The sequence below is a fragment of the Achroia grisella genome, unplaced genomic scaffold (assembly GCF_030625045.1).
Source record: "Achroia grisella isolate CSIRO2021 unplaced genomic scaffold, CSIRO_AGI_Agris_v1 utg782, whole genome shotgun sequence".
In the NCBI taxonomy this organism is placed as follows: Eukaryota; Metazoa; Arthropoda; class Insecta; order Lepidoptera; family Pyralidae; genus Achroia; species Achroia grisella.
The window spans coordinates 347,719-363,333 of NW_026713022.1; the positions used below are offsets into that span (position 1 = coordinate 347,719).

The following is a 15,615-nucleotide window of genomic DNA, read 5'->3' on the forward strand; positions in this document are numbered from 1 at the left end:
TCCTATTGACCTAACCTGCGAACCAAACAAGGGCAAGACTCCTAGAACTTAAACAAAACCTACAATATACAACAAACATTTATTATTTAAATCGCATTATTTTGAAATTATTAAATCCTGAGAAAGTAACTTTTGTATGGAAACCTTTGAAAACTATATTTGGCTGTTACTTTCTTCGTTAAATAAGACGTACTAAAACAAATATCTTCTACTCAAACTTAGTAATGGATATAATTAATTTCTAAAATTAAATACTTCTTCTATTTCAGCACAATTTTAGAAATTAGGTGCAGTAACATAAAAATATCATTTTAAAACAGACGATATTCGCTTCACTATGTTTAAAGAAACTTCGATCTTTTAAACTTTTTACGACGTACGTAAAATTATTGTGGTGTCCGTATAGTAAAATTTTATTGCATCTGTTGTATGAATGACTGACAAGTTTTATTTCTCTATAAACTGATTTTCGTACCACTCAAAATATTTTTGAAGCATTTGGACAGTATGCAAATGGTTACGGTAGAGTTGGTATGATATGCTACAAATCTCGCCATATTACAAAAATCCAATAATTATATTAGTTGCACATTTCAAGTGGAATATACGTGTCTACTGGGAGTCATATATGTACTCTATATGTAGCTAAGATAGCAAAGGTACGAAATGCTTCTCCATTGTTTATTTCTCCCTCAATTATAATACGTAGGGTACATACTTCGAGGCATATTGTAAACATGTGTACTTTTGCAAATGTGTGAATATAAAATTGGCAACAGGACAATTTTCAAATACGCGATCATTTAGTTGCTAAACTATTATTAATTCTCATTCAAAATTTAATAATGTCTTTAATTTTATTCAATGAAAATCTATTCTGGTACTATATTTTGATCTATATGTATATATATATATATATATATATATATATATATATATATATATATATATATATATATATATATATATACCATACCATACAGTTGCGCTATTAACACTAAACTAAGGATAATTTTAGATATTAAGTGAAATTTATAAATGTCATATTTACTAGAAAATTATCTGCAATTTTATTAATGAATTCATAATTCGTAGGACAGTAGTTATTTATTAATGAATTTACAATTCAAGGTTTAAAATAAATAAACACTCATACGTACTGCCTGTCTTGCTGAATCTGTAAATTACGTATAATTTGTTTAAATTTAGTGTCAAACCCAGGTTTATTTTCGTTGCAATTTACGTAGATACTTCATACTATAAGCAATAACAGAATTACGTTGATTAAAAGATGTGTTTACCTAATGGATAAACGTATCTGTATTCCCGACCACATAATAATAACCATCAAACAAATGTTGTTTACAAATACTTTTGAACAGACATTTTTTTATTGTACCGGATGAAATACAAAAAAGCATTTACTGTCGAGGATAACAGACAAGAATTCTTTTCTCTGTAAATATAGAGTGCATGTTGAGTGAATGAAAATTACCAAATAACATGAAATAAAATCATACAGGCATAAGTAGTGCATTAAATCAGTTAATGATTTGAATGTATAATCATCTAGGTAGTGCTTATAATTTAGGTCCAATTTGGCATAGAACTATGTTTAGTAATTTAATTAATTATATAATATTAATTGCTTTTGTAAAGTGATAAATTTACTGGTAATTATAACCAACATGCAGACAGATTTAATTCAATCAAAATCAAGATATTTTACAGTCCATTTCGAATTGTCACGAGTCAGCGACTCTAACTCAAAAACATCTATTTTTTTATGTTCCCAGTCCAGCCACAGCTAACAGCCGGCGTTTCTCAGTGTTGTTATATTTGTAAATAAAAAAAAACTTTCAATTCATTCTTATGAATTTGCAATACACTCAATATTTTGGTTTCAGTCTCGTGACTTGTAAAGTTTGTTTGCCAAAGCTCAGAAAAATACCAGATTAAATTCAAACAACCCTTCCGTAGCCGTACAGTTAAATAACAACTATACGTAGTTTCCCACTATTTTGTAGGTGGAGAAGTATAGTCTGTAATATATTTAGAGTTAATCTTGATTTACGACATGTTTTATTTAAACGTTAGAAAAGCAATGTTCAACGTTAAAATATTTTGCGTTCGTTTTGTGTCAAATTCTGAACATGTCATTCCGTATGTATAAATTTTATGTTCACATTTAACTAGTTTAGCTATTTTCTCACACACTTAGTCACATTGTTTATGCTTTAGAGAAAATACATAAGTTTGTATGAAACTATACAAACAGTTTTATTTGTTTGTGTTGTATAGGTACAACACATCTCAGAAGAGGTAGAGAATACCGTAATCTCTACAAAAAAACACTAAACAATATTTTACTGAGATGCATTCTCGCAGTAAAACTACTTCATTCCTCTTTAAATGTTGAAACCATCCCATAACTATACACAGCACTATTGTAACATTTAACAGCTAGACAACATCTTATTTTCACTTTTTTCCTAACTCACTATGATATTAAGTGGGTATAAAATATAACGGTGGACGGTGGTAGTTGTAATTATTCGTATTTGTAACTTGCGCCCGTATAATTCTGTTCTTATTGGGTTATTTGGTAGTATTATATTAGATCATCGTCTTCAATTTTATAGGCAGATATTATTATTTATATTTATTTAAAAGAGCAACACACAAGTTTTTTGTTTATTCTTCTTGTGATGAATCTGCATTCCGAATGAGCGGTAGAATAAAAAAACTTGACTATTCAAAAATGCTTATATTAAGTTTATTTGAATACAGATTATTTCTATAATTTCAAACAGCCTAAATGAACTTGATTTAAATAAATATAATTAATTTGTAGAACAAAATGTAAGCGACTAAGTACAAGGATTTTAGATTAGAGTAAGAAATGAGCTATATTTCTTCTGACACAAAAAATTGGTAGAATTTAAGTTAATTTAGACTTACTACGATTTTAACCGTGTATGATGAAACAAAATTTGTTATGAGGGAGGGATTGTAACAAAATCTCATTCGAAATGAAATGTATTTTCGGTGTAAACGTTTTTAGTGATATTATTTTTATCAGATAATTAACAAATGAAGAGGACAGAATTTAGGTACCAACCGGAATGAGTGGTATTGTGCGTAAATGTACGACTTGTGGCAAATATAATATATCACATCGCGTCTGTCACCATTAATCATAAATCAACTACGTACAACTAAACACAAAAAAAACAGAATATTTCTGGGTAAATAAATAACTATACAGTTATGTAGATACCTATCTTTAGTTGTGTGGACGTTTTGTCGATTAAGCCTAAAGATAAAAATGCTTGTTAAGGTTTGTTATGCATTTGACACTACCTTATGCCAGTACTAGTAACTTATATTAAATACAATTAGTACATATATACTTCTGGTAGTCTATTTTGTATCCATATCTTTTATTGCTTTTACGTTTTTAAATAATTGCTTCCAATACAGATTTTCATCCCTATTCTACCTTTCATTAAGATAGTCGATTATTCAGGAAACATACATAAATACACAGACACTCCCATTTAATATATTAGTCTTTATTATATCGTTTATTTATGTCATATAGAAATTTAATTCATTATAAAAATCGCGACGTAACTTGAAAACAATAATTGTCCATTTCGATATAAATAAAATTAAGATTTTGTAAATAAATATAGTATATACTGCAATCCTAATTACTTGAGTCCATGTGCTATACAGAAACAGGGCTGATTTACTTTATTATTTAACATTTATGTATTTAATATATTGCTTTTTATAATTTGTACAATTTAGTAGTTTGTATACAATAATTCACGCCAGATTATTTTGTAATAATGTAGTTTTTCTATCTTTAACAACTATAATCTATTTGTTGCCCATTCCTCTCAATTAAAACTAAATTAAATACTTTATATTTAGGCCGTAGTATTGGAAACTGACCATTCTAAATGCTAAAATCAGGTTGTTTGAATTAATCAAAATTATTACACAATTATGTTAAAATTCTTTAAAAATATATAAGTTAATTCAAACTCTATGCAGTGATGCCGTCGTTATGAATTCACAAAAAATACCTTCTATCTTCCTTCACCCTTTAGCTGAATTGTAAATTACTTTACAGATTTATTTATAGTGGTTATGAATTGTGAATTTTTTAGTTATGATAGTAATAACTATTTTGTACTAAATTTCAAAATAGATACATAATAAAATTAACATTTTGTAATATGTTTTATAACAAGTATTGTCTCATGTTGCTATTTCTAATCATTAACACATGATTCTTCGACAGTGGACCTAAATGTTGCGAATCTAAATGTTACGGATCTCTGCCAACTATCATCAGCTTCTGAGCTAAGTACAGACAAACAATGTTACGACCTCAGTTACAGATTTGATAATTTTATTGCATCTGTACAATTAAACGTTGTTAATAATATACTAAATAATTTTATTATTATAATATCTCGGTGATTTAGTAAAGGTCTTAAAAATGTCAAGCACCTTTGAATATAATCTCTACATCCAATCAGTTTTTGTCTATGTTATGGATTTTCGCTAACTCTGTAAGTATTCTATCTATTTTATGATACGACTTAATACCCTCTTGTTTCTACCGGCAATGCTACAAATGTAGGCGATTTTTCTTTGAGAGCCTAAATCTTAAAATGAATCCGAGTATTTTCTTTGAGCATTGAAAAGATTATATCCCTATAAAAACAAATAATATTCTAGCCTTGTACGTGGCATACTATTGTCAATAATAGTTTTTATTGATATAACTTACTTTGAGGGCGTCGGATTGTTCGTTCAAGTTTATCGGAGGTCTGATCGGAATGACTCCGAGGCAGCAGTCACAACACGCCATTCTTAATTAACTGTTATCACACTACGAAATGCACCGTTTTTTTTCAAATTTGTTCAAGCTATGTCACATTGCGCAATCATAGTTATTTAACTTTTGCTTTAAAATGTCCACTGTCACCTTCCACTTCCGAATAAGTCCTTAATTATTAAGACCCACTAAGACTGTTTTTCGGTTGGCACAGGTTTAATGTCCCATCACTTTCGCTGAATTTTGAAGTAGTGACAGGAGTAGCGGCCAGCTCTGCCCGTGGTAAAATGAGTTAAAAATACCGCTCGAAGATGCGCTTTGCCAACTCTAGAACGGCGGCAGTTTGAATTAGGACAACTTGATCTTTGATACAAAGGAAGATTCTGTAGGAGTTTCCCTTTCATTATAAAATAAAGTAAATTTTTAATCATATGATATTTTTAGGTATAAAGAATTATATAATAAATTTTATTTAGTAACAGTCCTCTGATATTTGTTTCTACTACTTACCTAGCAATATTTTTTTATATTATTAAAGACAGAGAGACCCGCGATAAACATGGGTTGGGCAAAGAAGAGAGGGACACAGTGAATTCTTTAATCACTTTGATGGAAAATTATTATCTAAAATATAAGTATGTATTACACATATTGTGTAAGTAGATAGGCGGAACAAGTTGACTCGTTAATAAATCTGCTGTTATAATGTAACTAGTCAAGGTTACATACATTATATAAAGCGCTTTTTAGCTTCAATAGCGACCATACGTTGAAGATTTGAGAAACTTTTATATTTCGTACTGATTACTTGTATTTATCTTATCTAGTGACTAACCTAAGTCTACTTGATAACAAAGAAAATTCGTTATCGGTCAAAACCCAAAAAAATCGTCAGTCTGCAGACTTCCTATTATTATACGCAGGCATTATCAAAGATACATTCGCAATGATGTAACAAAATTGTTGTCGAGTGTCGAAACTCAAGTGGCCACATGATGTTCTTGTCTCTATGTATATAGACATAGATATATGTATATTTTGTGCGATTAAACGATTATAATGTAGGCCATCGACCCTTGTTTATTGCAAATATTAAAAGTAATGTACAGTGTGTAGTATTTTTGTTTTCAAAACAAAGTAAAGTGGTTTTGTCCCATCAAAATATTTATCAAAATGTAAATTTTTCGCTGTTTATTAAGCATTTTGTGAAAAGTTTTTATCCAACTTAATGATGAACTTTACATACCTATATGTTGATTAGATTTAAGTAAGAAAAATGTATACTGTATGGCAATAACAGTCTTACAAAATATATTAGACAATTGAGATCTCATACATTGTTGTTAAATAAAAACTAAAATTGACAAATAAAAAAATTACTTCGTTTGGTAATTTTTTCAGTGTCCAAGAAAATTTTAATAAAACGAATACTTTCATATAATTTGCATGCTTATTATGGTAAATATTGCTGATTAATAATATTTGAATGTAACGTCTTATCTACTCTACTAATATATGGCAGAGAAATTATTTAATTTCATTGCAATATTTTATTATACTAATTATTACTTGTAAGAGTATGAGTGCTTGAGTGTATCAAATACAGGGTAGTGTGTGTAATTATTTTGTTGATTTTATGTATAATTAAAAAATATACTGTTCTGCACTCCTTCTCTATGTCAATAATAAGTATGAGTCTATGCAATTTCGTAAAAAGGGGTACAAAGCTTTTGTTTCACGTATTAATACAAATGAACTCACCGGCTCTAAAAGACTTTGTTCGTGTAATGTTACGAGCGGTTTCTCCGGCTTCGGCCTCGTGCTGAGGTAGAAGGCGGAGGCTGCGGCAACGCCGGTCAACGCCAGGGCACCCGCCGATCCACCGACCATCCATAAGTACTGGTCAATTTCACTTACTGGAATAAAATAATACATACATTTATATAAACCAATTTATGAATGTGCATAACGGAACTGTTAGAAAGTATGTAACTATATTATATTCTGGTGAAACTTAAATCGTTGTTTATTCCAGAACTTACATTTTTCAAATTGCTCTGGGTTTCCATGGAGTCAAACTAGACTAATCGTATTAAAATAATTCTAAAAACATATTTTAAAAATTTGTAGTTATAAATACATTTGTTCGTGGACAAATTCCATGGATATAATCTTACATAACTCTCTTATTTAAAAAAAAAAACTAATATTAATAATGTAAAAATATCTGCTTGATTATTCTATTTGTACGTAAAGTACCAATTATAAACACAACTCGTGCCTCAGGCTATGCATTGGCACTGAACCTTTAAATATATTATCATCAATCCGAGAACAGCAATCAATAAATATAATAAATTATTCTGCCAAGTAAATGAATCCATTAAGACACATAGTAACGTGATGTACAGAATTAACGGGGTGGCCACTTAATAAAAGCAGCCACCAAATAAGGTGCTATAGTAATTACGGTGTCCATTAAACCTTAACAAAAGACTACGAGAATGGTACTTTCGATAATGATCTACCTGAAAACGGCCTTCATTGTCAATCTCTGCGCGATTAATAATGATTCACATTTTTTCCCGGCAATTCCTAATTATAAATTTATTTAAGTTTCGTTTATTATTTTTAATATAAAACTTTGTACGTGGTTACGTATAAAATTATTAGTCCCATTTTATATTTTCAACATTACATTCGTTTGTTATAGAGTTATAGAGTTTCCGGATGGATCTATTATCCCACAACTCGAACTGAGAAGAAACTAAATACTAAAGTTAGATTAATGATAATAGATTACAAAAGTTGCCACAACAATAATTAATACATGTATTTCATCAATTGAAATTTACATTTGATAACTATCGAATATATTATTTACATGAATTTAATCATAACTTAGAATTAACAATAATCTAATTTTTTTAGTAACACTATTTTAGTTTATGGATTATTTGTAGTGGTTACTGTGATGATAGTGGTATTTGTAACACTAAATACTACTGTAGAATTAGATCTTTGTACGTATTTTGTAACAAAATGGCACAAATTTAAGATGTTTACGATATTTTTAGGTACATGATAACAATTGATAATAATCATCAACACTATAGGCATGAAACACCATGAATATGAAAGAAAAAGTGTAATGCGTATGTCGTCATTCAAGATTGTCTTATAAAAACTACTCTAATCCTAAAACTTGAAATTAGGGTTTTGTAGAATAAATACAATATAAGAAAATAATTGCGTTGTACTAGAAATATATTATCTAATCGTAGGTCTGAATAATAGATTAGCTTAAACAATAAGGAAATGTTAGAACTTCCCAGCGAGGCGACAGTCATTTCCCGGACTATAAACAAAACTAGGGTTGGCGGTTGACAAATAATTGGTGTGGCGTAAATTCACTTTTACAATTTTTTTACCAATCCAAATATAAATATGTTTAAGGCTGAAGCCACATGGGATAATTAGTGTCGGTTGAAGCCGTTATAGTGAGTTAACACTTGACCTCCGTCCTAAGTAAACAATCTATCGCAAACTGACTACAGTGAAAATGCCATAGGTACTATGACATCACATAATATTGGTACTTACAAAAATGTGCACACACAGCTTTCATCCTGGGGGCATTATTTTTAAGAAACAACCTTCTAATTTTAGTCTTAGCGTCTTTTCTTTAGTTTAACATTACTGTTACTATTCTTATATAATTAAAATGTAACCGATTGTTTATAGACATGTTACATTTTAATTATTATATCTATTATTGATGATATATGAGAAAAACTGTTACTGAGTATTTTATTGACGTAACAGAAATCAAAACAATGCTTTATGAAATATTTATCTGTTTGCTTACACAGCATTGTCGATTTTTGTGCATTTATCACTTGAGTATTGTGGTCATTGCACCTAAACTGTATTGTATGTTTTATTCCCATCAGTTAAGAAATGAAAAAGTCACATGCGTATAAAGTCGCGGCTTCAGCTAGTTAAAAATTTGTTGAAGAATAAAACATATTGTATATCCGATAGTGATTGTAGAGTTTCAAAGGAGGTTAATTCCGGAAAAGTGTCTGGCAGCCCTAAATAGTATTCTTAAGTCTAGCCAGTTTAGAAAGTGGGGGGCACGCAGTCGCATTAGCGCATAGATTTCTCGGGATTCTCTCGCGCTTTCCATTGGCACACTTTTACATCGATATATGTGCATATGTATATATGCACTTATAATTGAATGATTAACGATTTATTTTGAAATATAGTTCCATAGATATTATCAGCTACACCCTGTTAGAATAATTTGAGTCAATGATAAACTATATTTTAAGTATAATTCAACTAAAAACGTAACCCAATAACTTAGCTTTATCACATAAAGCTAATTACATTGAAAATAGTTAATTTATTGCCTTGAATAGTGTTTAGTTCATAATTAGTAAAAAAAAACATTAAAAATATTATAATATAATGTTAAAGTAATTTCTTTATTTCGATAGTGTCATAATTTCATCCAATGTTTATGGACTATGGAATGCCTTCTCAATGCACGTATACATATATTTTTGGACTCGTACGTCTGAATGCATAATACAACGACTACAATTCCTATAGTCTGGGTATACAGGTCAGAGCACACTATTATAATGTTTAGGGTTGGTTAAATATTTATTACTCATAAACAAATACCTACTACTAGATTGGACACATTTAGACTGTTGACATGCAGATATTCAAGTGTTTATGTTGTATAGGGCAGGCAGAAAACTCGCAAAAGTCAATGTTGTAATCGATCTGTTCATTAGAAGGGCTCACATATAATTTGAAGGCGACGTTTAAGGCCGGCCTGGCCTCGATATCATGTCGCTCAAGGTACTGTATGATTTCAAAAGGCGAACCTTGATGCTCTAATTTCCACTCATTGTAAATTCAAAGGGCGTAACAAGCCTGCAGGCCCTTCAAGAGGCTCTGTTCTTTAAATAATAGAAACCAGTAATTTATTCTTAACATGTGAATTAAGGTACGAGCTACTATGCAGTTATTTTAATTAAGTTTCCGCTTTCATACTACTACTGCATCCTGCAATCTAATAAAAAGTTTAAACGTATACCTACACTATTGACCAAAACTATTTACTAACCTGGATTATTAATAATAAAACTTTAAGAATATGTGTAATAGAAGCCAATTTAAAATAAATATAATTTCATCAGATTTTTAAATTATTTAATTTAATTTAATTATCTAAAGGAGTAATAATAGTATATAATATTTATTTACCTAACAGTTATTTGTATATAAAAAATATGAAAGGATCTTACATCCGCTGCATTGATTCCACCATATTGTCTTCTCCTCTGCCTGGACATCAGTCTTCTTAGAGTCAGTCTTCTTCAATTTCTTTTGTATTTTATTGTATGTTTCCTTAACACTAAATTCAGTCTTGGCACCCGTCACTGTCACTTTGTCTTTCTTTCCATTAAAACCGAACTTTCCGCTTCCCATTTTGTATTTTTCACACATTTTCAATACATCACTATTTTTATATTACCATAGTCATGGGATACTGAGGCATCACTTTTCCTAAGTACCTACATGTATTAAATATTTAATTTTTTAACATGTTTCATTATTTCTATATCAACTTTTTGAAGCTCGATTGTCGTAAAAAATCAATAACGTACTATTATGTTGTGGAATGAAATGAAATCTATAAAACTAAAAGGTTTTATAGAGTTATCTTGGAAGGCTTTGGCCTTGTAAAGTTCATTAACATCGTTTAAGTCGATAACTAATATGTAATCTGGTGTCTAATTCCATCGAACCTTATCAATTTATGTTCATTGAACTGATTGTAAAGTGAAAAGATAGATCACTATTCTTTTAACAAACAGACAATACGACGTGTACAATATATCTTCATGTATTCTATATACCCAAAACATTATGAGGTAAATTAGTAAATCTTAGGTAGTGCAATAAATTATAATATGGTGAAACTCGAATAAAATAAAATGTAATAATGCCTATTTGAAAAACTTTGATAATTTCAACATTCGTTGAAGTATTGTAAATCGCGTTATATTTCTTCGCTTCAATGGAGCGCAACTAGAAATACTATTATAGTCATCTACTTTTTCATTTTCCTAACAACAAGTCAAATAAATTTATTGTGCCTGTCTATATTAATTAAAGTTTTTGTTTTATTTAAATGAACCTTGCCATTATTTTCCTGTAAAACATATTTATTTCGTTTGTGAACAGAACAACATATGTTATATATACACTTGTAAAATTCTGTTTGTAACAATAATAAAATTTATTACCAATAACTTAAAAGTTATTATCGACGCTAATTTATTTATACTCACGTGTTCTTGATAGTAAATATATGTAGCATTCTTAAATGTACTTCTAAGAATTGTTTTTATTTCATATTACATATCTGCTCACAAATGACTTTCCAACATTTACGATTGACTGTTCAATTATATGGAGTTGTTAATAATATATTCCAGGGTTGCTTTTAAAAGTTTACGGTCTTTTAAAATAGTCCGGTGAATGTCGCTTTAAGAGTTCCATTTAAAATAAGGAATTTAACAGCATTGCCATTACTTCTGAAATTACTATTCGTTTTCGAGTATACAACACAAAAAGTTCAACCTACTAAGTTATAATAAAATTAGAATATAATATTGATATTTTTTTTCAAATGATACTGTCGGTAAAATTAATTGTAGTAATTTTAAACTCATGAATAGACATATGTGCAAAGTCGCTAGTAACTGCTAATTACGCGTATGCTACCTCTATAGATTATGAATGCATTCGTTTTAATACGTGATTGCAAAATTATACAGTACATGTATTCTTAAAGGTACTTGTATCAAAGTAGGTTTTAATGTTACCCTAAGCTGATAATTATGGATAATTACATTTTTAGATTAGTATGTGTCATTAGATTCGATACTCGGTTTTAACCAGCGACTGAAAAATAATTATAGTACATTGAAGACTTTATTATTCTGTACTTATGCCTATGGCAACCTAGGATAAAATGAGAGCTACCATTTACTACCATTTATTATTGTTGGAAAATTGTTCATTTTTAGTTCTTTTTTTTAGTCTTAGTTTAGATATTTAATGATATCGACTGTACCTATTTGTTCTTTTGGCCAAGAATAATAAAAGATTTCTAATGTAAAGTAGGCTATTAAACAAACTAAAAAAACTTTCTGAAAAGCTCATGAGAAATTCGAACGAGTAAAACACTTATGCTATATGATTTCCTTATTTTCAGAGAGGCGATATAAAATAATTGTATAACTTTTATAATCACGGTATTATAAAAATTATAAGTAACAGTGCGAGAATACATTAATATTCACACCAAGATTACAAATGTATTTTAAAATGCCCTTAGATATCTTCAATATTATGGTCTGATGATTACCGAGACTGTCCAATAATGCTATGCGGTTTTAACGACTCCAACTTTTAAAAGGAACCCGTAATTACATGTAATAAATATTTATTACTTGTATTACCTAGTTAAACGATTTGAAATTTTATATTATTATATTTATATTAACAGTAATACTTGTTTACTGAACGTTAATTACGAAACCTCTTAGTTGAAACTTGAATTACGAAAAATATTTTTAATAATACGCACGAGAGCAGATAAATCCAATATGTAACTTCCTACATTAGTTACCATAGGTACTTATATAACGTACTACTACAGGTTTACTCAAGTTTGCCTCTGAGTTAATAAATGTATTATTTTTTAAAGAAAAATTGGACACTTTATTTCTACTTCAGTTACCTAGATTGAATGTATTTTATACATGTCATATATCCCGCATATTCTGACTCTTAATAATTACCAATTATGGCGAAAATAGTAGTAATCTCTCGAGTAATTTAAAAGCTATTGTCATTATACAATTACTGTATGTGTATGAGTATTGACAAGTACACAAAAAGACGGATATAGAGGGGAACTTTTCTTTTGTCTATTCACACAAAGTATTTTCATCATAACCACTGGTAGCTTTATGGCAACTATTTGTAGGCAGTCATTTTATAATCGAGGCACAAAATGCGCGGCGCCGCACTGACCTATAATATTAACCAAGTACGTAGGCACCTCAATAGTATTCACCAAGATTTTGCATTCGATAGTATAAAATACGAATAAATAGAATTAGCACTGATACACAAAAAAATATATGTTATATTCTTTAAACAAATTGATGACACTTCACTTTCGTAAATCAGATTTATAAAGTTATTCAATTAATTAGTAATATTACATAGTTAGCTATATGTTGTATATGTATATTATTAGTTATTGTAATGTAACACGATAACTATAATATGCATAGAATTAAGCTAGTGAGGTGTAAAATATATGTTAGGTTAGACTAAAATATATTGAACAATATTATAATATCATTGTAATATTGTACATACATTTCGGAATAAGGCCCTGGATATAAATAATAACGTAAGTCAACATTCAGACATCAAACACCTTACAGTAAATAACAACCATAAGTAAGCATCGAAAGGCGCATTGAATATCCGCCTACAAACTACATTTCATATTTCAACGAGCACAGTGCGGAGTTAACGAAAATGCTTACTAAACATTTCCGTTGCGTTTTGTTGCGAAATCCATCAAATATTTTATTCAGTCCCAATTCGATTTCGTGTGACAGGAGTTTTGGAAACACTGCAAGATTTACGCGGTTGATTTCGATTTGTTGAAATATTCAAGGTATAAATAAAAAACAAGCAGGTATTTCGATCCAACGTTGTAGGTCTGTACTTCGAATTACATGAACTCGAAAACCTACTTGTGCTTTTTTAAACTAAATATTTTTAAGAACTCTACCTTACTATTAACATGACATTGGGTCTAATCTCCTAAAGTACCTAACAGCGGCTAATCTTTTAGGAAACTACCTCTATGTTATTAATATTAAAAACGGGAAAGTTTGTGAGTATATATGGATGTTTGTTATTCTTTCACGCAAAAACTACTGAACGGATTTTGATGAAACTTTACAGTAATATAGCTTATATCATAACATATAGGCAATATCATAATCATCAGAAATAAATAAATCAGAATAACATATAGGCAATAAATTTCACGCAGGTAAAATCGTGGCCACAACTAGTATATCTATATTATCACTATTCAAGCGCATTTATTGTAGTAATTAGCCTATTCACCTATGCTGATCCTTTGGACTATATTGCTCAATTTTATTCTTCTGCATTTATCCTCATTTCATATTAATTATACAGTGATTGAAGTTTCACTGTATATTTAATATGAAATGAGAAGATATGCACCTGAGTTGGTACGGTTCGTAATAAGACGGGATGACGAATAAATCACTAAAAGAGTAATAAACATGGAAGAAAGAAAAAGATACCGAAAAAGAAACATACTAGTAATTGCGGGTGGATACAATAATGGAAAACATGAAATTTGTATAGTAACGTTGTTTCTTCGCTTATTACTATAAGCGAAGAAACAACGTATAATGGCGTACGATTCAGCTGGTAAGGCCGGCTACGTCCAACATCAGAAGAGTAGTTCAAAAAAGATGAAAAACAACAACTTAGAGGACGGACTCCAAATAAATTGGGACAATAGACATGAGAAATAAATTAATTAAAAATTGAATTACAGAAATTTTGATATCTAACAAATATCGCGAGAATTGAAAAGTGGTATTTTCAAAACTCGATAAGGGACTTAGTAATATTCGCAAGTAGATCATCTCCAATTAATACTTTGTCAGAGGTGAAAACAATCGTATTGTAGATCTGAATGTACAGATTGAATGGCGTGTTCTCTATTGTTCTCACCTCTACACTGATAACGTTTTATCGATAGGGACCAATAAAACCAACAACCGTTTCCGCTATCGGAACATTCACACCTAACGGTTGTTCCAACATTTCGATCTGGTTCACGAAACAATAAAATTACATGGCTGTCACCGAAACTTGTTCTACCATAGGCCTCTATTCAGGTGTCATCACCCTCTAATAAATTATCAATATTATTTGCAAATATTTCTTATCTATTAGATATTAATATTATAGATAGATAAGTTCGGACTGAGTCATTATCTTTTACCCAAAAATACTAGATATCATGAAACTAAATTTATTTAGTATACAATTATACATAGTAGATTCTTCGTATACAGGGGCCATAGCAGAAGATAGTATTTCATCCTATTACTAAGAAAGTAATAGGTATTGAATACGCAACTTCTAAAGACTCTTCTGATTGAATTTATAACTATATATAATATTGTTAACGAATTCAAAAATCCGGTGGGTTTAGAATATTTCAATATAAATTTTGTAACAAATACAATATTTATTTATATTCTTGCGTATATATATCAATAAACCAGTTAACTTGCGTTACGGCAGAAACTGCTAAAAACAATTCTTTAATGTACGACTATATCACCAGAGGAACTCTATATTATATTGTCACCAATTTTAATTGAAGTAATAAATTATATTATATGACTTACTCTATATATGCAAATTTCCAACGTTCTGAACATACGTAATATAACACGGCAATTATTTAAAATAGTGTTATATTTAATTATTTAAAATAGCAAATGTTATAGATTTAGAAATGCTATACATTAAATTGCTTGCTGCAATTTATAAACAAATGATGCGACACAGTGGCGACGCTG

General features: G+C 29.5%; 1 protein-coding gene across 6 annotated transcripts in view; it reads right to left on the reverse strand.

Annotated features, from left to right (window-relative positions):
- Positions 1-15,615, reverse strand: part of LOC131851228 (long-chain-fatty-acid--CoA ligase 5) — a 57,995-nt gene that overhangs the window by 15,589 nt on the left and 26,791 nt on the right. For 3 of the 6 annotated variants that reach the window (XM_059201687.1, XM_059201685.1, XM_059201686.1), the window contains exons 2-3: positions 10,186-10,455; positions 6,620-6,774 (exon numbers count right to left, since the gene is read on the reverse strand). In XM_059201687.1, the coding sequence (XP_059057670.1) occupies positions 6,620-6,774; positions 10,186-10,387 (357 nt within the window). In that variant the 5' untranslated portion in view covers positions 10,388-10,455. Of the gene's footprint in view, positions 1-4,810; positions 5,130-6,619; positions 6,775-10,185; positions 10,456-15,615 lie in introns of those variants that run through there. The other 3 variants (XM_059201688.1, XM_059201689.1, XM_059201690.1) reach the window with 3 other exon arrangements.